Source organism: Silene latifolia, chromosome 7 (assembly GCF_048544455.1).
Source record: "Silene latifolia isolate original U9 population chromosome 7, ASM4854445v1, whole genome shotgun sequence".
Classification (NCBI taxonomy): Eukaryota; Viridiplantae; Streptophyta; class Magnoliopsida; order Caryophyllales; family Caryophyllaceae; genus Silene; species Silene latifolia.
Window position 1 is genome coordinate 100,498,444 of NC_133532.1, and position 27,163 is coordinate 100,525,606.

At 37.0% G+C, this 27,163-nt stretch overlaps 1 protein-coding gene across 8 annotated transcripts; it reads right to left on the reverse strand.

Moving 5' to 3' along the window:
• LOC141592405 (uncharacterized) lies at positions 1-27,163 on the reverse strand. Of its 8 annotated transcripts, none has more exons than XM_074413047.1 (16): positions 26,932-27,161; positions 26,511-26,675; positions 25,146-25,197; positions 24,554-24,661; positions 22,244-22,328; positions 13,784-13,838; positions 12,938-13,351; positions 6,789-6,848; positions 6,287-6,385; positions 6,100-6,210; positions 5,071-5,154; positions 2,847-2,918; positions 2,617-2,733; positions 2,396-2,545; positions 572-672; positions 1-458 (listed from the first exon to the last, which is right to left on the reverse strand). In XM_074413047.1, the coding sequence occupies exons 1-16, from the start codon at positions 26,983-26,985 to the stop codon at positions 131-133; spliced, it is 2,055 nt and encodes a 684-aa protein (XP_074269148.1). In that variant the 5' UTR covers positions 26,986-27,161; the 3' UTR covers positions 1-130. The 8 variants fall into 8 exon arrangements, with proteins under 8 accessions (XP_074269148.1, XP_074269151.1, XP_074269152.1 ...); XM_074413050.1 differs by having other exon boundaries at positions 26,511-26,696; positions 26,932-27,028; XM_074413051.1 differs by lacking the exon at positions 26,932-27,161 and adding an exon at positions 26,790-26,920.

The following is a 27,163-nucleotide window of genomic DNA, read 5'->3' on the forward strand; positions in this document are numbered from 1 at the left end:
TTTGACAAACGAATAGCACCCCAGTTTACCAGCTTTTGAAAGAAACTTTGATCAGGGAATTCACAAATATAATAATAGTAATTTGTTGAAGGAACGCTAGTAAGTAGTATGTACAATATCGTGACAGGAACTACAATACCTCATCCTCGAGTTGGGATGACAGCATACCATTTTCTACTGGTAAAGAGGGAGGCGTGCCTGGAGGAATGCAGGCTGCTCCGGTCTCTCCGGCACATATACACAAAGCTTCTGCATCCCGGATGATAGCATCCAGGTCAATATGACCACTTAGTTCATTCATGAACTTCAATAATGTGTCAAAATCCATTTGCTCCCCAATGATCTTGTTCCGCTGTCTCTTGAGGATTGCAACACATACATACAGGTGGAAATGCTCCGATAGATGATGGGACCACAAAACTTCCCACAATCGCATTGTTTCCTCATAGCGAAGTTCTCTGTATGGACAAAGTGCCTCACATTTAATGAAGATTGGCATCCTTGAAGATGATATAAAAATAAAAATTAAAAATTAAAAAAAAAAAGGGCAAAAATGGAAACTTTGACTTACCTTTTAAACTGTGTAAGTATCCAGCGAAAACAAAAGAAAAAATTCAGGCAATCATTTTGCTTGAAATAGTTGTGCAATGGACTGTCAGAGAGTTCCACCAGCTGCCAGAACACAACATTGTAAGTAACCAAGAACAGCAACAAACAATAAATGACTGTCTATGTAAATCACTTCATAAGACACCACCAGATGCAATAAACCTTTGATTAAAAGAGACATTGCACTCCAATAAACTACAAAAGAAATATTACATATTTGATACTACTGAAATAATAGTATAGCAGTATAGAATCGTTGGTCTGAAAAATTGCATATAAGCTCTCTCGGCAATATTTAGGGGAATCAAGATTCCGATAGATTTTCAGGCTCACAAATATTTGATAAAACCAATCCTCCTGCTTTCTTGCTTACCACAGTACGAAGACCAGAAAATAAAATTGGCCATTGCTGCATCATATACACATTCTACTCTTTCATATACGCATTTTCCATATTTACCCTTTCATTTGCAATACATCTTCCCTCCTCTCCCTTTGTTCCACAATTAATGTTTCGCCAGCATCAATTCATGAGCACCATTAATTGTTTCTCAGTGAGCTTTTGAGATTCATTGACAATAAATTCATCATTCAACAACACAGGAAAAGTTAAAACTTCTAAAAAGGGGTGTGGCATTACCCAAAATCCACCATTCAAAGGATTAAAATCTAACCTCCAAAAGTACTTAATTGCACGAGAGAACATGTCAAATCAATGTGTTTCAATGATTGATGCAGTTTTGTTCAATATGAAAAGGAAAACAAGGAGCATCGTATTTCAAATATGAGATTTAACAATTTATGCATTATCATGAGCAAGATAAAACCCTTACAACTTGTACTCATAAGAGTCCAAACTGTCTCACTAGAGAATTGCATTAACTTTTTTATATGAAATTTGTTAGTAAAACGAAGTAATTACTTGTTGAGCATGAGAATTAAGATCCACAATTGAAACATTTGGGAGGAATTTGATTAGGTTGTAGGAGAAAGAGAAAAGGAAAAGTTTAGGTTATTTGGTTGAGGAAAGGGTAGTGTTTGACCCTTATAAAAAAATGAAATGAAAGAGTAAAAGTTGTACATGAAAAGAGAGACGATAAAAATTTTGTGCTTGACACGTATGATAGTTGATATTGCTAAAATTGCATTCTCTGCGCTAAGAGCATGGCACCGAATAATTTGCAAAGACTCAACTATAAGCTGAATAACACATCTATTCAATTTCCAGATGCCCTAAAGCGTCCACTTCGTCTCTCATCCACCTTTGTTGCAGACAGAACAAAGACAAATGTTCATTACATCAAAATCCATATCGTAGGCAAAAATAAAGGATTGTTATCTTGTATGTTCTCATCTTAGATACGAATCAAATGTCATGGTAGATTTTTATCCACAAACTCTGCTTCCAAGAAGATGGAAGTTTACAAGTTGAACAAGCAAGAAGGGAGAGCGTAAAGATGAAAGTTTGCTCGTAACTATTTCAAGAATGATGCATTGTGACTCATTAAAACACGTAAAAATCATTTTAATGTTTTACATCAAAGGCCAAAAAGATTCACCAGCCAATGATTCCATCTTTAGCATCGTCTCAGGGTTTTAACAGGAAGCAGACATAATTCTTAGCATTTTATCTTTCCTAGGAGTATATGCATTAAAGCTCTCACTTCCTTGCATCACAGAAAAACATTGAATATTCCTGTATGCTGGCAACAATAATCGACAGTGTAAAACAGTGTAAGGCCTGACGAAAGGACAACAAAATGAGACGGGTGTGGAGAAAAGGGACCTTAGATAGCGCAAACAGTTGTGCATGCATGCCACTTTGATCACGATTGAAATTTGGTCCAACACGTTCCATTAGTGCGGCAAAACACCAAAATGCTTCAGAATCATCTTCCATTACGAACAATAAAGGAGATAGATAATCACTCATACCCTGGGAGCATACGCGACCATGTCAATGTATACAGAACTGAGACTAGATATTTCCCGTAAAATGAGAGTTACCTGACAGTAACCAAGGTCAAAGTTGTAGAATGAATACGTCAGCAGTATATCATATAAAAGATCAACATTTGGATTATCATCTCCGTCATAGAACGAGAATGATCTATCTGTCCTTACCTAACAAAAGAATTAGAAGAAGATATAATCTTCAACATTTAAATCTCATACAAAGAGCACTGCTCCTTTTTACTCTAGCTCATCAACAGGTCAAAGATGACAGATGTTCTTACCACATCCTTCTCTATTAGGCCTTTTCTCTCCCTAAACTTGGTAAAATATTTGGCCTGCTCCGGAAATATACTCTGCAATGGGGATCCATAACAATGTCAGACTACAATGATAATAGATGAAGTCCTAGTACGCCATTAGTTAAATGGTTAAAAATGTTACAGCAAATAGAATGCACGGACCCAATACTTCATGTCATAGATAAATTTGCAACTATCAATACACTTCTATATTTCCAACTCTATCTAACAGTCCGTTCATATATACCTTGTAGATACTCATTTCACAAGGAAAAATGTTTACTGGAATTACTGACATTTGAGTGGAAGACAAAACAAGTTATCACATAAAAATATTACTAGATCAAACATGCGAGTACTCGTCGATTTTAACACAAAAAGTAATATGTAGAAACTCACTCTCAAGTCTCAGTTACAAATACAGTAAACAGTTGAAGGCATAAGGCCTCTACCGCATAAGTGGTGACCTAAGTTAATAGAGTATACCGTAATATTTATTAATTGTCATTTGATTGATCGTGAAATTGCAATTTCATAGGAAGATCCAATTCAAGACAGTTAAGTTCCTAATGAAATCACATGAATTTTGTAGAAGTGCTTGGTTGCCATGTCGGAATTTAGTTAGGGTTTTTATTTGTCAAAAATTACCTTATATTAGGGATACTTGTACAAAAACGACTTTACATTATTATTTTGTTCCCGACTACCTTTATTTTCTATTTTTTTTGGTCGATAACTGCCTATGCTAAGAATCCATCAACGTTATCAATTTTTCGGCGTTAACCTATCTCACATGACTTTTTTCTGGTTTTAATCTTGCCTAGGCCGATTTCGGGAAGTCAAGATGTACTTACACTTCGACTAATAGATTTTGGGATATTTTACGGTGTACAACCAAATTTTTCGGTATTCTATGTTGTACCCCTGCATTTTTGAAATTCTTTGTTGTACCCCTAAATGTGTTACTTATTTCTTCATCATGACCTTTTTCAAATCAGTATTAACTTTATCACTATCAAACAACCGTACTTTGACCTTTATTTGGACTCAATAATGTTGTATCACCATCCTATATGAGAAGCCTCACAAATCACTTTTACTAAGCACAAACTACTAATAAAAACATTAATTATGAAGCATGAAATAATAATGGTGATTTGATGAGTTTGAATTAAATTCGTATACTATTTGGTGGGTTAATGGGTAATTCGGCGAACTAATAAGTAAATGAGTAATTTATCGAGTAATTGGAATAGTAAATAGACGATTAGTAGATAAAATAAAAAACCAAAGTTAGCAAACACAATAAATAAGGTTATAGTATAGACTAATGTATATAGTTTAGGGGTACTCAATAGAATTTCAAAAATGTAGGGGTACAACATAGAAAACTGAAAAACTCAGGAGTACACCGTAGAATATCCCATAGAGTTTTGTAATTATTATTGAAATATGTACAACATAACTTTTACTTGTCTGAAATTATATTGGAGTTGGTCACTATTGTTTGATGTTAATAGAGTCATGTGAGATTAATGTTGGTAAATTGACCAAATCTCGCAGGATTTTTAGTGTAGGTAGGTATTGACTAAAAGGAGAAAACAAAGGTAGTCAAGAATATAAAAATAAATAAATAAAATAAAAATATAGGTAGTCTTTATACAAATCCCCCTAAATATAAGGTTTTTTTTTTAACAAAAAGTCCATTTAATTAATTACACCAAAATTGTCAAATACGGAATAGGTAAGCCAATTCCTCCCTTACGTAGGAATTGACAGATCATGAAAAGTTGATTACTACATGTTGCCAAATTTGCAATTCATGTGATTTTCTAATTCCAACATTTTACGAGGGTCAACTAAATGACCACTTAATCTACAAAAATAAGTAGGAAATCACACTACCGATTTTCCTATCAATACCAAGACATTCATTGGATCAAACCTGCTGCCGCAGACGCAATGCCAGAATTTCGAAAAAGAAAACAAAAACAAAGAGAAGTTTGAAGCATGTTACATCCAAACCTCATTAATCCAAAAAAAAAAACATTGTACAAATAGTTAGTGTTAATGTGCTATGAGGGCCCATGATAAATGACATTTCGAGGAAAATGTCAATTATACACATTTAATTTGTTATCAAGAAGCATCAGCTGTAAAAAAGTTTATAAAACATAATCCTAATATTAAGCAGAATATAAAGTACCTGTCCAGGCAAGATCCCGTGGCTAGTAAAGGGCGTAAGAACTACACATAGAACACAGCAAGGTTCATCACTGTTGAAAATACTCTATTGACAAAAAACAGTTGAAAATATTTGATTATAAAAAATACTTCCCCCAAACAAAGAAAACATCTCTTAACATACACAAAAAGAGCTACACATACAACACAGCAAGGTTCATCACTGTTTTGAAGCCCTTGGTCCATCTCTAAACTGGTCTTTTCATTTTTCATTATTTGCCTCTATGAAAATTACCTAAGCTACACTTCTTAACATGCAATTTCCAATTCATGGCGGGTAATCTTCCAATAGTATCGTAAGGGTAACAAAATGGTTCATTATTGCTACCTCAGTGTGGGGTCCAACACTCGGAGCCGTAAAGTAAGGCAGACCTAATCGCCGTGCGATAAAATTTTCCCTTTAATCCTTGGGGCATATCTTTATCGCATAAAAATCCTGTAGCACTTTTCCATTTCAACCATCCCGCTTTAATTCTGTGAGACACATCTCCGTCTAACTCCCCATCTTGTTTAGTATTTGACGTTATTTGATATATTTAACGTTTTTATTTAATTTTTAAAATTTAATTGTTCTTTTCGGATTAATTACACCTTTTTACCAACAACTTTCTTATATATTAATACTTGGTTCACTTTTAAGGTATTCTGGACCCTTAAATTCGGTTTTCAAAATCATTTTAATCTTTATTCTCGATTTAAATTCTAAGTTTTTATAAAAGAAATCCGGACTTCGATTTTAAAACCTATAAGTTAACCTAGCTTTTGTATTATGTTTCACTCCGCTTTTGTTTTTCACGTTTTCTTTTCTATTTTTTCGCATTTTTGAGGTGTGCGTTCACCCATGTACGATTCTAAAGGATGATTGATGTTAGCCGACCCCAAATCATTTTGGGATTAAGGCTCTGATGTTGCTGTTGTTGTATTGCTATCTCAGTGTTGTATAAATACCAAAGAAACAATAAAGAAAACAACATTCCTACTATCACACAACCTGCCACTGGAGTTTTATAATTTCGTAGTCTTGTTTTCTCACAGATCGAAGGTATTCCCGTTCGGCATATGTTGAATTGTAGTCATAGTATCCCAATAAGAATGGCCAAACCTGTCACCAAAATTTAGAACACGGCAAACTAAAGAGTAAAGAGCAGTGAAAGTTAGGTAATCAAAGCATACAATACCTCATCCCGTAATTCATGGACAATACCACCATAAAATATTCTCTTTCTTAAAGCTTTTGAATCAACAACTCGCCCCTCAGAATCCAGAAAGGAGATCCACTGCACGAAAAAACAGAAGTTATAATTTACATAATGAAATCTGCCAATATAATTAAAAATATACGATGTGAAAATTAAGAGTATGAAAATGTTGTTGCCTGACTTGACTCATCAGAGAGTTATGACGACGGCCTACTTTGAATAGAGGGAATCAGAGGGAAAGGTAGGAGTGCAATTTCCATTTGTTTGGTCAGTAAGATTCAAGAGAAATGGAGGAATCCATTTTCGTCCCTCAAAGAAAATTAAAAGATATTTCTAACATGGGATAGATTTAGAAGGAAGATAGAGGGTTCCATTCCCCTCCCCTTACCTCATGTTAACCCCCTGCCGCTTTCCTCTACTAGTATCCAAATTCCAAACTAAAACTGAATAGGGAGAGGAAACATCAAAGAATGTCTCTAACCTCTTCATTTGTCAAAGGAGACTGGCGTGGTTTTCCCCAAACAAGAGTCATTTTATCAAGCTGTCAAGTCAAAATTAAAAACATCAGTGTCTCTGCTAAATAGGTGGAAAAGGAAGCAAATCCACCTGCAGTCTGCACAGTACCAAAAAAAATATTAAAAAAATTTAAAAAAAACAGCTATGGCAGTTGAAGACTTGAAGGGTAAGGTGATACCACTTATATAAGGGATCAGGAATTAATTCGAGAAAACCATAAAAAATACAATAGGAATTTTGTGAAGAAGAAAGAATTCGAATTAGTATTTCACTGATTGAAATGTAGAAAGATTACAGAGAAATGAGAAGAAGGAAATTATTATCAAAAATGAACTGCAAATCACAGCTTGTCCAACTATGATTTATATACAAAAGAGTTGGTTATTTCCCGCCAAAAGTAACTAACTTCCAGCTGTCATTTTGTAACAAACTTGCAACAACCCAGTAACAGAATTTAACAGCCTGTATTTGTATTTCCAGCCTGGTATTAATGCCCTCATAACAATCCATCCCCCTTAACAAGCTTGTCCTCAAGCTGAATCCAACTTGAAGTCAGGAAATCTCCTCCTCATATCGTCATAGGACTCCCAAGTTGCATCTGCTTCAGTGGAATTGGCCCATCTCACCAGAACATACACAACTCCAGTATTACCCCTTTTGACCAATCTTCTGCCCATAATTTCTACAGGTTCAGCCCTGATTTGCTGCAGTTCATCCACTTCAGGTAGAGAGCTGATTGTAGGACTTGGACCTTCATGTTTTCTGAGTAAGGAGATATGAAACACTGGATGTATCTTAGCTTGAGAGGGTAGTTCCAGCTTATACGCTACCAGTCCAATCTTAGCTACTACAGGAAATGGGCCATAGTACCTTGGAGATAGCTTGGCACAAGTTCTTTGCACCACAGAGACGATCGTTGTCTATAAGGTTGCGATTTAACATAAGCCAAATCACCCACCCGTAACTCTTTTTCGGTTCTTCTTTTATCAGCTTGTTTTTTCATCCTATCTTGAGCCCTCTTGAGATGAAATCTAAGCATTTTCAGACAGTCTTCCCTAGCTCCTAAACTCCGGTCAATTGCCTCCACTTTACTGTCCCCCATAACATAAGGAACATGAATAGCTGGAGACTGACCATATACTATCTCATAAGGGGTCTTTTGTGCAGCAGAATGGTAGGAAGAATTGTACCACCACTCAGCCAAGGGAATCCATTTAGCCCACTCTTTTGGATGCTCACCAGTCATACATCTAAGATAGTTCTCCAAGCATCTGTTAACTACCTCTGTTTGCCCATCAGTTTGAGGGTGGTAGGCAGATGACATCCTCAATTCCACTTGCTGTAAGCGGAACAGTTCTTGCCAAAAATTACTCAAAAACACCTTGTCTCTATCACTGACAATGGATTTAGGCATCCCATGAAGTCTGAAAACTTGATCCAAGAACAATTGGGCTACTGAAGTTGCAGTAAATGGATGACTTAGTAGCAAAAAGTGAGCATACTTGCTTAACCTATCCACCACCACCAAAATGGTGTCCTTCCCTTGAGACTTTGGAAGGCCTTCTATGAAGTCCATGGAAATGTCCACCCACACTGCCTCAGGGATAGGGAGGGATAGGGAGGGGTTGTAATAGCCCAGCTGGTTGTTGTAGTAAAGGTTTGCATCTCTGGCAAACTCCACATTGCCTTACATAATTTCTGACATCTTTTGATAAATGCTTCCAGTAAAAGAGACTTTTAATTCTCTTGACAGTAGCTTGAACCCCAGAATGCCCCCCAGTAGGAGAGTCATGCAAAAGAGTAATTATCTTCTTTCTGAGAGTTTCATCACTGCCCACTACCAAACCTTCTTTCCTCCTTAACTCATCATTTATCCACTTATACCTTCTGTGAGTTTTTCCCTCTTTCAGTTGTTGTATAATGTTTTGTAATTGTGCATCTTGTTCCCAACTTTTGTAAATCATAGCCAACAAGTCTGTGTGGATATTAGATATCAGGATTGCCATTAGTTCTTTGGCGGTCACCCTTGATAAAGCATCAGCAGCTCCATTCTCCACCCCCTTCCTGTACTTGATTTCATAATCTAATCCCAGCAGCTTTGGAAGACATTTACTTTGAAAGGTTGTAGTGACCTTTTGTTCCATGAGATATTTCAAACTGAAATGATCAGTCTTGATAAAAAAGTGTCGACCTATTAGGTAAGGTTTCCATTTTTCCACAGCAAATACCACCGCAAGTAATTCCTTCTCATAAGTTGAGAGAGCCAAAGATCTGGATGAAAAAGCCTTGCTAATGTAAGCAATTGGATGTCCTCTTCTAGAAAGAACGGCTCCCATGCCAAAGATCACAAGCATCGGTCTCCACAGTAAATTCCTTAGAGAAATTAGGAAGGGCTAAAACAGGAGCATTAACCATTGCCTGTTTGAGAGTTTCAAATGCTTTTGCAGCCTCAGAATTCCAAGCAAAAGCATTCTTTTTGAGTAAATTAGTTAAGGGTTTACTCAGAATGCCATACCATCGAATGAATTTCCTGTAGTATCCAGTGAGTCCCAAAAACCCCCTTAGTTCCTTGATAGAAGTTGGTTCTGGCCACTTCACCATTGCCTCTATTTTTGCTTTATCAGTTGCAACACCCTCCTGGGATATGATATGTCCCAAGTATTCAATCTCAGATGCTCCAAAAGTGCACTTTGATTTTTTAGCAAACAATGTGTGTTTTCTCAAAATCTCAAAGGTTATCCTGAGATGTTCCAAATGTTTCTTCAAACTCTTACTATATATGAGGATATCATCAAAAAACACTCGGATAAATTTCCTCAAATAGCTTCTGAAAATAGTGTTCATCAAATGTTGAAATGTGGAAGGAGCATTTGTGAGTCCAAATGGCATAACCATAAACTCATAGTGTCCCTCATGAGTTCTAAAAGCAGTCTTCTCCACATCACCAGGGTGCATTCTGATTTGCCAATAACCTGACCTTAAATCAATCTTTGAGAATATCATAGACCCTTGCAACTCATCTAATAATTCTTCAATAATAGGGATGGGAAATTTATCCTGATGTATTCTTATTTAATTCCCTATAGTCTATACACAGTCTCCAAGTTCCATCTTTCTTCTTGACCAAAACCACAGGAGATGAGTAAGGGCTTTGGCTAGGTCTCACCACTCCACTAACCAACATCTCCTGTACAATCCGTTCAATGGCATCTTTTTGTATGACCGGGTATCTGTATGGTCGTACATTGACAGGAGATACTCCCTCTTTTACATGTATCTTATGATCATGTGTTCTATGAGGAGGTAATGTAGTTGGTTCCTCAAATATATCCTCAAATTCCAGCAACACTTTACTAATTTCAGGTTGCAATTCCTGTCCCAGGTCTCCTGCACACATTTCATTTAGGGAGTATGTTCTAATAGCAAAACATTGAGCAACTTCATTTTCTCCCACTAGTTTCCACAAAGTATTCTCCAATTGCTTCCCACTTAGCCACTGTAAAGTACCATTCAGGGGTGACCATTTTTCATTACAAGTGAAGCATAAGTGTTTTGCCCGTCTCTCTGCTACCTCCTTTTCACTCAATCTAGCAGTAACTATTTTCTGATTTCCACTAGATTTGTGGTTCTGTGAATATGTTGGAGGTGGATATGGTTTGTTTTGCTGAGGAACAGAAAAGGGTTTCTCCAAAAGGGGTCTATTTTTTCTAACAAAAGAGGACACAGTGGCCTCCTGTAACTTGGCTAAAGCAAAAGCATCCATTAAAGATTGGGGTTTATGCATTCTAACTGTGTTTTGAATGTCATCTTTCAGACCTTTAAGGAAACAACTCAAAGCTTGTTTCTCGGATAGATCATCTATTCAATAGGCCATCAAATTGCTCTTGATCATCGTTTCTCTCGTCCCATTGCCTAAGGTTCATAATCTCAGCCATAGGATCATCAAAGGAATTTGTACCAAACCTAGCAATTGCAGCAGCCTTATATTCATTCCAACTAGGCCAATTCCCTCATTTTCATTAAAGATTGATGCCATAACAATGCCTTGCCCTCTAAATGAATTGACACCATCTTAACCTTAATATTCTCAGAAGTGGAATCAACTTCAAAAAACTGATCACATTTATAAGTCCATCCCAACACATTATCACCATTGAATTTGGGAAAATCTACTTTAGAAAATCTACCAAAATTGGACTGAGAATTAAAGAAATTACCCCCCATTCATGCGACCTCCAGTGTTATCTCATTGTTGCCAGGAATTCTTGGTTCCTTCTCCAACCCAGAAACCCTAGCATTTACAGCAATCAATTGACCCAGAATTTGTTCCATCCTCGCATTCAATTGATCGAATTTTCCACCCAATTCTTGTTGTTGAATCGAATTCGGCTTGCATTTCACCTTGTCTTGATTATGAATTGAACAAATTCCCCAAAGTTTGCTTCCATGTTGATCATTGATTCCCCCAAATTCTTGATTTTTTCTTCCATAGTTTTTGAGGAATCTTCAATTGAATTATCAGAGTTTCGTGTGATTTTTGGCGCCATTAGAGAATCCAGGAAGGATCTCTGATACCACTGATACCACTGATATAAGGGATCAGGAATTAATTCGAGAAAACCCTAAAAAATACAATAGGAATTCTGTGAAGAAGAAAGAATTCGAATTAGTATTTCACTGATTGAAATGTAGAAAGATTACAGAGAGATTGAAATGAGAAGAAGGAAATTATTATCAAAAATGAACTGCAAATCACAGCTTGTCCAACTATGATTTATATACAAAAGAGTTGGTTATTTCCCGCCAAAAGTAACTAACTTCCAGCTGTCATTTTGTAACAAACTTGCAACAACTTGAAGAATGAATTGAACAGCCTGTATTTGTATTTCCAGCCTGGTATTAATTCCCTCATAACATAAGGCAACTTTTGAGTCTTTGGGATTAGAATGAAGACCAATCACAATGACACGAGCATTCTTCAATATTAATGATATATCTGTTTAACCCTACCATGACTTACATAAAGCTTGGGAGCATCTAGCTCCAGATAGCTTACTGGGGCATTCCTTATGTATTCTAGGTTATACCCTGAGTCACAAACTGACATATTTAACTACCCCAGTACCAAACAGTAAAAACCATCCTGAATTATTCTTCATCATCTTCAAATTTATGTTGAGTTTCAGTGATTTCCAAAATGTTGACAGAAATCCGTCGGATAGAATAGTTATAATTTCATGAATAATTTACAGATTATATTGCTCCATAACATGTGAGGTGATGCTGAATATGTCTTAAATTACTGGAGAAAGTATCAAACTACTTACCCGCCAAAAGTCAAATTAAAAAACACACTCCCTTCAATTCATTGATATTATACTTATTCCATTGTAGATTTGTAGGTCATTTCGCTTGAGCGCATACATTTCCATTTTGGGTAAAATTTTACTTGATCAAAGATGAAATTGCCCAAAATTCAGCAAATGAGGCTGCTTGTCGAATATCTTATAAGGTATTTGCTTCAATTGTAGTCTTTCTAATTCTAACCCACCATTTTGACTCCACCTACAGAAACTGTGCATAAAGTAAATGTATACAACTCAATGGCTTGGATGGAGTAAAAACTGGTATAGCAACTCGATGCATCTTGATTTTGGAAATTTAGTAGTAGTCCAATGCACAGCATGCAACTGCTAAGACGAAATTTGATAAGGTCTGAACATATGCAGCATTGGTTTTCCCCCAACCCTCAGTTAATATAACAGATCATAAAATGCAAAAGTAGCTAATCAGAGATCTAATGCATGCTGATTTCTGTGATGTGGTGACTGGTAAACAAAATGGCAAGGAATCTACATTGTTTCCTAATGAAGTTAACATGATTGTCAGTTCCTAATATCATACACAGTACAGATTAATTATAGTGGATAAAATTCCAACTTCACATGCATTTCCAACAACGAACATAACTGCCGGAATAAGAAAGAAACCAGTTTAGGTTGTTTGCTTGTATGACAGTATCTAATACAAGGATATAGCAAGCAGAGGTCTATGCCTATCACCAAGAACAACGTTTCCAAAAGTGACAAGCATTATGAAAATTTTGACTCTGACCTCCATAGGGTCCGCCGGAACAGGATGAACAAGAACTTCATCTGCAACCTTCTCCAGCTCACTTGATGAAACTTTGGATCGAAGATCGGGTAGGGACTGGCTATGACTAGGTTTCTTTACATCATTCAAGAATAAGTTCTCACCACTGTTTTCACCAAACAGCTGTGAGGTTGTATCCCGAGCAAATTTGGTGACAAGAGAGAACTTTTCTAAGACCTGAATTGAGAGATCTCTAGCAGGGTCATTGGCTTTCTGTTTCTGCCTGCTGCGATTTTCTGAAATCGAATTAGCATCATATTCACTTTCACCAGCCTTTTCCTGGTTTTCAGCAGTAGGGGATACAGCAACGGATGCAGTTGTGGAAGGTGCGGCAATAGAAACAACACCTGGAAGCTCAAGAGAAGAAAGAGATTTCTGCAGAATACAAATGAGGCATTGACCTTGAGTATTCACATGCCTGCTTGTCTTTTTTTTAACTTGTTTTAAAAATTCTATTTTTCTTGGGTGATTCACATGCTGCATTTCTACTAATTATGATACAGTCACAAGAGAGTAACAGTCAATAAGACAAGCACTGTTAGTGAGAGCCAATTAGGCAAGTAAGTAGTTACTTATAACAGAAGTGTCAACAATTTTTAAAATGGCAGGCACAAGCACGCATCACACAGCAAAGTCTAACCATCTTGTTTAAGAATGCTTGAGACTTGAACAGTGTTTTAGCAAAACACAAAGATTATCAAACATGAGTTTACTAAATAAAGATGAATCATATCAATACCAAAGAGCAGCTACGAAAGAGACAAAACATTATTTCTCTCCGAATTGAGCAATATATTATATGATTACCTGAAGAGGATCTTGAAAGTCATTTACGACAAATACGTTAGCGTCATCTCCAGACCTGGGAATAAAATATCTAAAATTAGATAATTGTAGGGATCTACCAACTTACTTAATTTGAATAGAGCCGATATAGGAAAAAAGCCACTGATAGTCGAATCAGAAGTTCTCTGAAATTGCTTTTTGCTTATATCATAAAACATAGGATTAATAGATTGAACAGCAAGTATGCTCCAGTGAATGCCACTAAGTAAAATGCTAAACTGTTCTATTTCACTTACTTTTAAGTCTTGCGTTTTCATACTTACTATCAATTATTGTAACATAATCTTGCAGCGATTCATAGAATTATAAGCACTCAATAACTTCATTAATTCAAAGACAAATCAAGCACTAAAAAGTAAGGAAGATGAAAAAAAATTCACCCAGAAAGCCGTGCTAACAGTTCTGGCCTAACCAACAAGACGTTTTCCTTAGTTTAACTACATTTCTATCGCTCCAAATCCAGTATCAAAAAATAAAACCCTCTTGAATGATTATTCATCCAAGAAGTGTATGCCAGGTTGGACACGAGAGAAGTTGAGAAGGATATCTATAAACTGGCCCGCATAAGAGACCGAAAGACGAGGGATATTGGGAGAGTCAGGTGTGTGAAAGATATGGACGACAAGGTTTTGGTTGAGGATAATGAAATAAAGGCTAGATGGAGTTCTTACTTTGATACTTTATTCAATGGACGTGAGGAGCAAGGTTTTGGGGATGTAGAAGTAACACCAAGCATGGTTAATCGGGAATTTGTGTGTTGAATACAAAAGAGTGAAGTTAGAAAGGCATTAAGGAAGATGGGGTCGAAGAAAGCAGAGGGCCCGGATGGTATACCCATAGAAGTTTGGAGGTGCTTCGGGGAGAAAGGAATCGAATGGGTAACCATGCTCTTCAACAAGGTTTGGAGGAGCAACAAGATGCCATCAGCTTGGAGGATAAGCACTCTTGTCCCTTTGTACAAGAATAAAGGTGATGTTCAAGAGTGTTCCAATTATCGGGGAATTAAACTTAAGAGTCATACGATGAAGTTATGAGAGCGGATTATCGAGCAAAGGCTTAGGAAATGTGTAAACATCTCGGATAACCAATTTGGATTTATGCCTGGGAGATCGACTATGGATGCGATTTTTATCATGAGATAGTTGATGGAACACCATCGGGACAAGAAGAAAGACTTGCATATGGTTTTTATTGACTTGGAAAAGGCATATGATAGGGTACCGAAAGAAGTACTTTGATGGGCTTTGGCGAGAAAGGGTGTGTCTCGAAAATATATTGACCTCATAAAGGACATGTATGAGGGGGCTAGTACAAGTGTTCACACTAATGTTCCGCACGGAAGAATTTCCCATCACCATCGGGGTGCATCAAGGTTCCGCGCTTAGTCCTTTTCTCTTTGCTATAGTTATGGATGAGTTGACAAGGGATATTCAGGACGACATCCCTTGGTATATGATCCCTTGGTATATGATGTTTGCTAATGATATTGTGTTGATTGATGAGACGAAATAGGGGGTGGAGAGAAAGTTGGAATTGTGGAGGCATACTTTGGAGACTCGTGGGTTTAGGCTGAGTAGGAGTAAGACCGAGTATTTGAGGTCACTAACGTGGCGAGGTCGAGATCGAGATCGACAGAGGTGGGGAGTATTATTTTTTATGGGAATGTTTCAGATTTTCTTCAGATATCTAAGATCTATTATTCAAAAAGATGGGGAGTTAGACGGAGATGTGGCTCAAGAATTAAAGCGGGATGGTTGAAATGGAAGAGTGCTTCACGGTTTTTATGCGATAAAGATATGCCCCAAAGATTAAAGGGAAAATTTTATCGCACGATAATTAGGTCAGCCTTACTTTACGGCTCACTTTACGGCTCTGAGTGTTGGGCCGTGAAACATTGTCACATTCAAAAGATGAGTGTGGCGGAGATGCGTGTGTTGAGGTGGATGTGCGGCCATACAAGGAAAGATCGATTAAGTAATGAGGTGATTAGGAAAAAAGTAAAAGTGGCGCCAATAGAGGACAAAATGATGGAAAATCGATTAAGATGGTTTGGCCATGTGAGAAGGCTGGAGACTTGGAGAACAGAAAAGGTTCCTAGGGGTAGAGGGAGACCGAGACAGACATGGCTGAGAGTGATAGAGCACGTTATGAGATTTCTTGGGCTTGAGGAGAGAATGGTGACGGAGAGGGCACAATGGAGAGAAAGGATACATGTGGACTTTTAGTATTTGTTGTTATTTGACATATTTAGGGTTTTTATTTACTTTTTAAAAAAAATTATTTGTTTTTCTCTCCTTTATTACACTTTTTTTACCAACAACTTTCTTATATATTTTACTTGGTTCACTTTTAAGGTACTCTGGACCCTAAAATTTTACTTTAGATTTCAAATCTTCATTCTCGATTTAAATTTTAAGTTTTTATAAAAGAAATCCGGACTTCGATTTTTAAAACCTATAAGTTTACCTTGACTTTTGTATTATGTTTCAGTCTCCTTTTTGTTTTTCATTTTTCTTTTTTCTATTTTGTTCGCATTTTGAGGTGTGTGTTCACCCATGCACGGTTCTAAAGGATGATTCATGTCAGCCGACCCCAAATCATTTTGGGATTAAGGCTCTGATGTTGTTGTTGTTGTTGTTGTTGTTGAATGATTATTCATCCATTATATATCTGAAATCATGGATTTCCAATGCTAGCTATGTTTCGAAGCTTGCACACATTGTTAACAGCTCTATCCTGAATTTCACAGAGAGCAAGAATGGTTAAAAACACAGAGTACAATCACAAACTTGTCTTAACTAGCCTCTATATTAAGTTATTCTCAAGCACAAACAACTATTTTTGGTTACAACCTCTCAAAACAGAAGCTATTTTTCTCTCTCCTTCATGCCTCGTCTAAAATCTACAAGCTTCATAATATAAACCAATCGAAACAGAAGACCACAAAGTGATAGACTTCATATGTATCCCCTCTGTTCAAATAGTTCAAATAGTTCCAGGGTATAAGCACAGGACCTATAATGCAAAGAGCATAATAAAAATAATATATGCACTCTGATACATCTTGACCCTAGTATTCAAAAAATAGAATATATGAATTGCTAGTGTGATTCCTAGTCCCAGCTCCTCTGAAAATTAGATCCAACAATTTGTTTGAAAGATTTAATTCTAACATGCTTGTCATCCTTAGCGGAACTAACAAATGATTACCATCTCCAATTTCACAAATAGCTTCAAGTAAGCAAATGCAACAAAATTTGTTGCATTGTGATTCATTTTTAAGCCAAAAGAAACAGTCCAAGGAACGGTTCACAATTGAATGCATTTCATCGCTTTTTGAAGTGTCATTACAGCAAGCCTAACTTCCAAGCTCTATATCTCAAGTTTTACTCATGCAAATACGATGATTCTTATGTCATTGGAAAGCTTGGGATCTTAGGCAAACCATGGATTTTGAATCACGTCCATATCAGGTCTATAGCTTGAGTTATGGCCGATGCAAACAGACTACGCATTATTGGACAGCCCATGACCTATGTGAGCTAAACGTTGAATAACTCAATATTTACTTCATATTTTAGGGTGATTCTTTTTTGAGGTGAAAGTTAACTTCATTAGCTTTCCAATGAGCTATCATAGGCCTTAAAATTCATCCGGAGCTAAGAGATATGGCTTCTAAAAGATGCGTCTAAATTCCTGAGTTGTTCTCCAACCCGGTTTTGGGCCATCTCTTAAAATGAGGTCCAATTCCAATTCCGTCTAAGAAGTCGTGCCATTTTCCAGCATGGGATTAATCTTTGGTGAGTTTGGGACGTTTTTGTGTAGGAACTTATATCCCAAAGCCGTTCCTATCATAGAGTTTGCCAAGCTTTTAAAACCGTGCGCAATCAGGACCATGGCTGGAACAAGCTTAGTTTTTTGTGCATTATGTCGCTATCAACCTTCCTCTTTTGAACCAACAAAGCTCAAGGACTTTATGGTCTGCAGAAGGACTCTTACACGATTTCCTCAAGCCCCATTTCAGTCCATATAATCATAAATAAGAAGTTGAGCTACAAACAAGGAAGTTTGGACTATTAGTTTACTTTCTTTGCTTTATGTCCTTTTCATTTCAGATTTGTCATAGCCTAGCCGTTTTTTCTTGGTCTTTAGCTGCTATTTTTGTGGCCCTTAGATGTAACTAGTAATCAAGGGTCAAGATTGTAAGCCTTGGTCTATATAAACCAAGCTAGGCACTTAGAAACATCAGATTATGTTGAGTTAAAATTATGAGTTTGAAAACGGAGTTTTCTACTTCTTTTCTTCTTGCTTAGTGCGGAAAACCCCTCATTACTTAGTGTTTGAGGAGGAATTTAGTTCATGCTTAGTGATCTTGAACGAGATTCCGAGTCTTGAGCCTGCTTAGTGATCTAGCTCAAGTCATATCCTTGGTTACTTGCATTGTTTTCGTGTCCATTTCAGTCACAAAAACAACCCATTTTCGAGTCTAATTCTGTCCAAAATCGAGTCCTTGACGTTTTACTCCAAATTGGTTATCAGAGCTTTGGTTGAGTGTTCATCTTTCCTAACTACATCTAAAACTACAAAAACAACCCAATGAGTGAAGAGAGGTTATCAAAGCTTTGGTTTGTTTCTTGAAAAATCAGTTTTACTTAAGTTGTTGTCATTCTGATTTTTCACGGGAAAATCAGTAGCTATTGGTGTTGTACCCTATGTTCCATGCTCAAAGATGAAGCCTTGTGATCTTGGTTCCATTTCCGAGTCATTAGAAGCAGCTATGATGAAGTTGCAAGCTCTAACAAAAGGGTATGAAGGTGATGTGCATACAAGGAGTGAAACAAGCACCCATGGGGTTCCAAGGGAACCAAAACCTCCTGATTTGTACCAAGGAGAACACCTCCTGCCCTATGAGTGTTCTAAGTCCTCTCCTTCCCTTAGAGGCGAAGGTAACACACCATTACTTCCTTTCTTTAATGGTGAAAACAGTAGAGCATTTGTGTCTTGGTTGTTTGATGTTGAATGTTATTTCGAGAACAAGTGTTTTTCTGATTCAAGGAAGTGTGAAATGGTTGTGTCTTGTTTAAAGGGTGTTGCTTTGTTTTGGTATAATACACTTAATCTTTCAAGGATGGTGAAAGGGAAGGGTAAACTTAGTTCTTGGTTTAAACTTGAAAGGAACATGAGACTAAAGTTTCTACCTTGCTCTACCATGAATGATTTGTGGGCTGAACTTAAGACCCTTAAACAAAACTCCTTAAGTGTTATTGAATATGCTAAGTTGTTTGAGGAGTTACACTTTGTGTGTGACATAGAAGTTGATTTTGTCCAAGAGAGAATCAGATTTTATCTTGGCTTGAAATCTGAAATTGCTAGAAGAATTAACTTAGAAATGGTGCATTCATATGGTGAGTTGTTTGAGTTGGCTTTGTTTGTTGAAAGGAGTTTATCAAGGCCTAGAACACATGAGGTCTTAGCTAAAGGGGACAGTTTAGAAGCTATAAAAACAAATTGGGAAGGAGGAGGGGCTAAACCAAAAGGATGTTGTCCCATGCTTGGTCTCTCTTGAGTCTAAGGCTAAGGATGCTCAAAGGGAAGATGTAGGTGATGCCCTTACCCACCACAAGGAGGAATCAAGACCAACACACTCTATACAAGTCCTTGTTGGGAAACAAAGATGGGGCCGAACTTGTCGTTAGCTCAAACATCATCTACTTGAGTCCATTAGAGCTATCCATAAACAAGAAGTTGCAAAGAACCTTTAAGCCTTAAGATGGATGGTTTCTTAAGCTCCTTTGAAGGTGATATGTGTTGGGATTCAAGCAAGGGTGAAGCAAGAAAGGAGTCTTGGGTCATTCCATACTCAAGTGCACCAAATGTAACCTCCTACACCAGCCATGGTCCTAACTTTAAAGCTTACATCTTGAAGGGGCCTGATTTGTCCAAGAACTTTGGTGACAAGAGTGTAACAACAACTCTCTTGCCATACACAATTCTGGTCTATGATCCGGGAGGAAGTCATGATAATCCATCTCTTGAGGTGTGCGTTGTCTTGTTGTGAAGAGGCTGAATATGATAATGTCGAGAATTTGAGGGCAAATTCTTTTGAAGAAAGGGAGTTTGCAACAAAATTTGTTGCATTGTGATTCATTTTTAAGCCAAAAGAAACAGTCCAAGGAACGGTTCACAATTGAATGCATTTCATCGCTTTTTGAAGTGTCATTACAGCAAGCCTAACTTCCAAGCTCTATATCTCAAGTTTTACTCATGCAAATACGATGATTCTTATGTCATTGGAAAGCTTGGGATCTTAGGCAAACCATGGATTTTGAATCACGTCCATATCAGGTCTATAGCTTGAGTTATGGCCGATGCAAACAGACTACGCATTATTGGACAGCCCATGACCTATGTGAGCTAAACGTTGAATAACTCAATATTTACTTCATATTTTAGGGTGATTCTTTTTTGAGGTGAAAGTTAACTTCATTAGCTTTCCAATGAGCTATCATAGGCCTTAAAATTCATCCGGAGCTAAGAGATATGGCTTCTAAAAGATGCGTCTAAATTCCTGAGTTGTTCTCCAACCCGGTTTTGGGCCATCTCTTAAAATGAGGTCCAATTCCAATTCCGTCTAAGAAGTCGTGCCATTTTCAAAGACATGGGATTAATCTTTGGTGAGTTTGGGACGTTTTTGTGTAGGAACTTATATCCCAAAGCCGTTCCTATCATAGAGTTTGCCAAGCTTTTAAAACCGTGCGCAATCGGGACCATGGTTTGGAACAAGCTTAGTTTTTTGTGCATTATGTCGCTATCAACCTTCCTCTTTTGAACCAACAAAGCTCAAGGGACTTTATGGCTGCAGCAAGGACTCTTACACAGTTTCCTCAAGCCCCATTTCAGTCCATATAATCATAAATAAGAAGTTGAGCTACAAACAAGGAAGTTTGGACTATTAGTTTACTTTCTTTGCTTTATGTCCTTTTCATTTCAGATTTGTCATAGCCTAGGCTGCCGTTTTTCTTGGTCTTTAGCTGCTATTTTTGTGGCCCTTAGATGTAACTAGTAATCAAGGGTCAAGATTGTAAGCCTTGGTCTATATAAACCAAGCTAGGCACTTAGAAACATCAGATTATGTTAGAGTTAAAATTATGAGTTTGAAAACTGAGTTTTCTACTTCTTTTCTTCTTGCTTAGTGCGGAAAACCCCTCATTACTTAGTGTTTGAGGAGGAATTTAGTTCATGCTTAGTGATCTTGAACGAGATTCCGAGTCTTGAGCCTGCTTAGTGATCTAGCTCAAGTCATATCCTTGGTTACTTGCATTGTTTTCGTGTCCATTTCAGTCACAAAAACAACCCATTTTCGAGTCTAATTCTGTCCAAAATCGAGTCCTTGACGTTTTACTCCAGCAAAAGCAAGGTTAAACATACCAGTGTCATTGCACACTACATTGTTCACAAAGCGCATAACATCATGCACAATATGGTGTCTCAAGAGAAGTAAATCGTCATCAATTTTAACTCCAAGGGAAGATTCGGGAAGACATAAACAATCATCTACACTCGCAATATGGTGTCTCAAGAGAAGTAGATGGTCATCACTTTTAACTCCAAGGGATGATTCAGGAAGACATAATCAATCATCTACTACAACAACAACATTACCCCAGTGCCTCAATGGCTCCCGCAAATTGCTTGCGGGGTAAGGGGGGCCTGTCGGATGTCTGTGACTTTACCCTTGTGTTAGAAACACAAAGAGATGCATTTCCGAATGACCCAAGATGAAAATTGCGTCGAGAATCGCATCGAAGGATGCTACTTCACAAGAGAAAGAAGGGCGACCACTTTAGTGAGCCATCGTGCTTTACTCCATCATAATCCGTAACCAACGAGTAATAGTCTTTGGCTCCATTAGAAATATGGACAAATAATCAATCATCTACTCTCGCACATAATTCTAGCAAAGTTCAAAGAAAGTGTACTACATCAATGAGTCCCAAGTAGCAATAATTCAAAGCAACCCCAAACTTTTAAGAAACTTAATGCAGAATCTACAATGTTTCAATAAGTTCTCGCCACATTGGAAGTGATGCGACTTGGCAAGGAGATAAACTTCAGCTACTTGGCTAGGTTCACGGGTTCAGCAACCATTAATTCGAAAACTTTCTCCAATTTTAGCTGCTGAGAGTATAAAAAGAACTCACATTTTTTTATACAGATCTCTATTAATGTGAACTTGCTGGCTTTATAGAACTGCCATTTCTAAATTCTCTACCATTTGAGTATGAACACTATGGCCTACGACATTAAACATAGCTTCCTTTCTAGTGACATCAATCATATGCAAGCACGATGAAAATAAATAGAGCTTACAAGAGAACGAACGAAAGAAAGAAAGAAAGAAAGAAAGAAAGAAAGACAAACCTTACAATAGATACATGTTGCTTAATTGTGGCCAGGAATTCCTTTACTCCTCCATTATAAAAATAAAGAGGAGGAAATGCAAGTCCTGCCAATTAAAATGATCACTTCAGAAAAGAAAAAAAGAAACAGAAAAAAAAATTGATCAAACAAAACATTAAAACAATTTCGCCATATTAAATATTTATTACATATCATCTAAGCAAAAGTAAACCAGTGGCAAATACAAAAAGGGGATGAATATTCATGAGTAAAGTCACCCATAAAAAGCACAACAAGGATTAATTACCAATATTTTTCAGGGAAATAATTTAAGGTATGAATTCCTGTTCTAAATTAAGTTGTAAAATCATCAAATAATAGCTCACTGACTTATCAGCTGACATTCCCACATTATTCTTAACAGTTAACACAGAATGATTGACCGAAAATAGAAAAAGGTTAATAAGTTGGGTCCATTGTTATTTGTTAGTTGCAATGTTATTATAGCGAGAAGTAGGCATTGAATCAATAAAATGACAGAATGGATCTTAAGATCATAAGATCCTAACTGAAAAAATATCATCGTGTAAGAGCTTATATTTAAAGCTCAAAGCACTAACGTATACCATTTATTCACCAGTGGTCATAGAATCCCAATGAGAACCTATGTATAAATTTTTTTTATACAAATAGAATCGTAAATTCCTACTACTTTAAGATCCAACCTAGATCAAGCTACCTAAAGCTATATTACTAGTGCTCGAGTCCGAGTTCAGGGCATAGGTATACCCCAAGTGTTGAGTTCGTCATGACAATCATTTTAGACACGAGGATTCTATTCCTAAAATGCTATGTTACTCCGACTCTTCTAATTCTCCCACGTATCCGTGTCCCACGCTTGACACTCAGACATGGGTATAACACTTCGACACCTCGTTTTAAGCCAAAATATGCATAATTTTCATAAAAATGGCCGAGTCCGACACTTGGACACGCACCCGTGTCGGATACTTCTAAACGAGTATGAGAATCTGAGCAACATAGCTTAAATGAAGATAAGGGTGTAGGAACACGTCATCAAAAGATAAGATAAATTAATTAGATCTTAAAAATTAGAGTTTTTCAAGTTTAAATTGAGAGATGTTTGAGAAATGAAGCTTAAAATCATCATCAAACCAAATATCTTGTTAAAAGTTTAATACACAGCCTCTTCCTCTACTTTTGTCTTGTGTGAGTCCCAATTTGGCTCTTCTTGGATAATTTTCATGGTGGTATGCATTTTGTACCCATATAAGACTTAAAAACATTAAAATTTAAATATCAAAGTGTTGGGTATGTATTATGTACCCATATCGTTCAGTGTCGTTTTGGACCAAGAACCACCCTAAAAGTGGAATAAAAGTAACATAGGTCCTGTAATTCTGGGCAGGGGACGTCTTAAACTTTTTAGAGGCCATGTGTTCTGGAATAGAGATGGGCCCCTAATAATTACAATCAATTATATTGTCCAAAGTAATCCCTCCGTTCTCATTTCCGAGGCGAGTCTTTGAGTTTATCATTTATACAAAATATATTAGTCTAGAAATAATAAAAATATACCATTAAATTTCTTTATCAAAAAAATTTTCATATGAGTATAAATTTCGTAATATTTACTCAAATATATTAAACAAAGAAGTTGGTGTCTCGAAATGTGATAGATAATGCATATAAAAAACAAAGTGAGTATAAAATGAAACTAATCATATGCTCATTAAATTTGTAAAATGGTGTTATAATAAGTTAGCATGAGACTATATAACATACAAATGAAAGTAATAATGAAAAATGAAAACAATAAATGAAGGAAAATGTAAATACTTGGCATACAATGCTGAAAAAAGAAAAATGAAAACAATGAACACATGAAAGCTAAACACAGCAAAGACGGTTTGGAACAAAAACAAAGATCAAAGCGTTTACATTGACCTATAGCATCCAAATTGAAAAAACAAAGCTCAATAAAAGGTGGATGAAGGTTCAAAAATGAGGGTAACGGGTAACAAATTTAGGTATAGACGTATAGTAGTCAACGAATTACCTTGCCCAACTGTTTGACCATTGCGCCAAACTATACTACAGCTATATTTATGATGGGTTTACAGATAATTAATGAAGCTTAGTAAAATTGAGACCACCACAAATTTGGGGCCTGTTCCCTGCCTCAGCCTGCCCTTGGCCAGTTGGCCTTAGCCGGCCCTGAATTCTGGACTCGTAGGATCACAAGATTTTATAATCTAAATTGAGATTCTGGCATCAATGGTTGTCTTTTCGGCTGAACGTTTATCATACCTGAAGATAAAACCACAATAATGTACTGCCAGCCAAGTGCTGGAGTGTGCCTCCGGATGGACCTCACATCAGTAAATGGTAGAGGCCTTATTGTATAGAGATTTCTATCTGCATGAGAAACCATAATCAATAAGATAATCAAGCGTGGTTTCCTAGAATGAACAACATCAATTGACAAATGAAGAGATAAGATTCGCAAACTCTTTGCAGCACCATAATTTGCCTTAATCTATTTTCTCTTCAGTAAAAAAGATAATGAACCTAACTTCAACTCATTGATTCTTATCACAGGAAAAAGTCAGTAACGATCCAGGCAAAAGAGTAGTTGCAGTTTCACACAACAATACAAATATTTCATAGGAAAAAAGTTCAACAAATGAGACAGGGAAAGATTCCAAGGTAATAAAATCTGCATCTTTTAAAGCAAATTATCCCTTGGAACATTAGGGAAAGACATGAATATGAGACAAGAAGAGGCACTGAATGAAATATTTATTATAAAACTTTAACCAATCACAATATGACCTGATAAGTCGATAACCAACTAAACACATCAACAAAAAAACACAAGACACAACTATTGCGGGCTTACCTCGGTCAGACAGCCTCGCATTGGTGTTTTGACCTTTATACGGAATCCATGTCTGCAATGTTTTGTGCAAATAGTCATATTATTGACCTTAGTTTAGAAGTCAAGAGGTGCATCGAGGAGTGAAGGGCCCATAGTGACGAGGCATAAATCGTAAGGCAAAGGCCCACGCCCCCATAGACACGAGGTGCAACTTTTAAAATATAATTTAGTGCAATCATACCCTCTTTTGGATTTTAAAAAAGGCTAACAAAAAGGTGTAACAAATAGGTATAATATGGCAAAGTGAAGGGAATACCAAAAGAGCTAGTAGAGTAGTAGGAAGTATAGGAAATGACATAGTAGAGCGCCTTATCTACAAGGCACATCTGAGGCATGTTGGCCAGTGCTTCACTCAACGTTAGGCTAGGCTTAAGCCTGCTTTAGGTGCGTTTTTTTTTTTTCTTTTTTTTTTTTTTTGTTGTAAACTAAGCAATCAATAAGGACATAACACGGGAAAAGTAGCAAATTGCCCCCAAACATTTGGAGTTATGAGCAATTTGGCCCCAAATGTTTTCAAACGTGCAATTCACCCCCAAACGTTTGGGACTATGTGCAAATCAACCCAATTTTATATTTCCGGCAAGTTTAAATCTACTACCACCCACTCCACCACCATCAAACACAATCTCAAACCCCATGTCCCATCCTAACTCTCCTCTCCGATTCAAACCCCTACCATAAAACCTCACCTATGACTTGATTCGAAAACGCAAAGGACTCGATTCGAAACTCAAATATTACTGATGAATATAATAAGTACAGCTGCAATACAATGCGCCAGTATATTTCAGCTTCTAGGATCGAATCAAACTGAGATGCTCCGTGCAAGTCCAGCAGGAACTTGCCTCAATAATATTTGTGTCGGTATTTCTGTAGTGTAAACCATTATGTTCTTGAGTAGAAGTCAAAAGCTGATCAAATCAAAACCAAAACTAAACTTCATTTTTCCACTCAATATAAATAAGTTGCTACTTTTCGTGTTATCTACCTTCCAGAATATAATCATTTGTTCATTACAGATACCATTTACCTTTGGTGAAATGCTAGGTGTTTGAATGGGAAAGGAGAGTTAGGATGACACATGGGATGGGAGATTCTGTTTGATGGTGGTGGGGGTGGGTGGTAGTAGATGTAAACTTGCCGGAAATATGAAATTGAGTTGATTTGCACAAACTCCCAAACGTTTTGGGGTGAATTGCACATTTGCAAACGGTTGGGGGCAAATTGCACATAGTCCCAAGCGTTTGGGAACAATTTGCTACTTTCCCCCAACGCAACACTATCATTACTTAATTTCATTTAAAAAAAAAAAAACATTATCATTACCATCAAAAGAGAATCTCCTTGTTTAATCAACTTCAATCTGCCACTAATTCTCTCAGACATATACTGAGTAGGATGAATAGAAACATTGTCCCTCATATACACGACTTCCGCGCCCTCAGGTTCACTCCTTCTGCCACTGTCATTCCTCATCATGCGCTGTGAACCCTAATTAATGGATCAATCACCCTATCATTACATATCAATCACCGTACAAGTAAATTCAGCTAACAGTTATGATCGCAAATCAATTAATTGCATCAATTACCCATTTAACCTTACAAAAAGAAAATCACGAGCAATTCAAAGAGTTATCCGATCGAAAATTACTTGAAGCAATAGCATAAACGATATAAATTGAATTTTAAAGTAAATTAGTGCTGAGAATAAAGATGAAGTGAAAAGAAATGAAGAAAATAGTTACTTGTTGGAGAGAAGCGGCATAATCGGCATCATCTGACAAATCGGTTTCGAGCATTAGAGCATCCACATCGAAGAGGATTGTCCTCTTCAATGTGGAACTACTATTTTTTTTGGTCTAAACCATCCGGTAATCCGAACCACATTGGGCCGACTAATCCGGATTTCGGGGCGTGTCCAAGGATTACGGTATTTAAACCCCTCCCAATCGCAGTTGTGGGGGATCGATCCGCAGA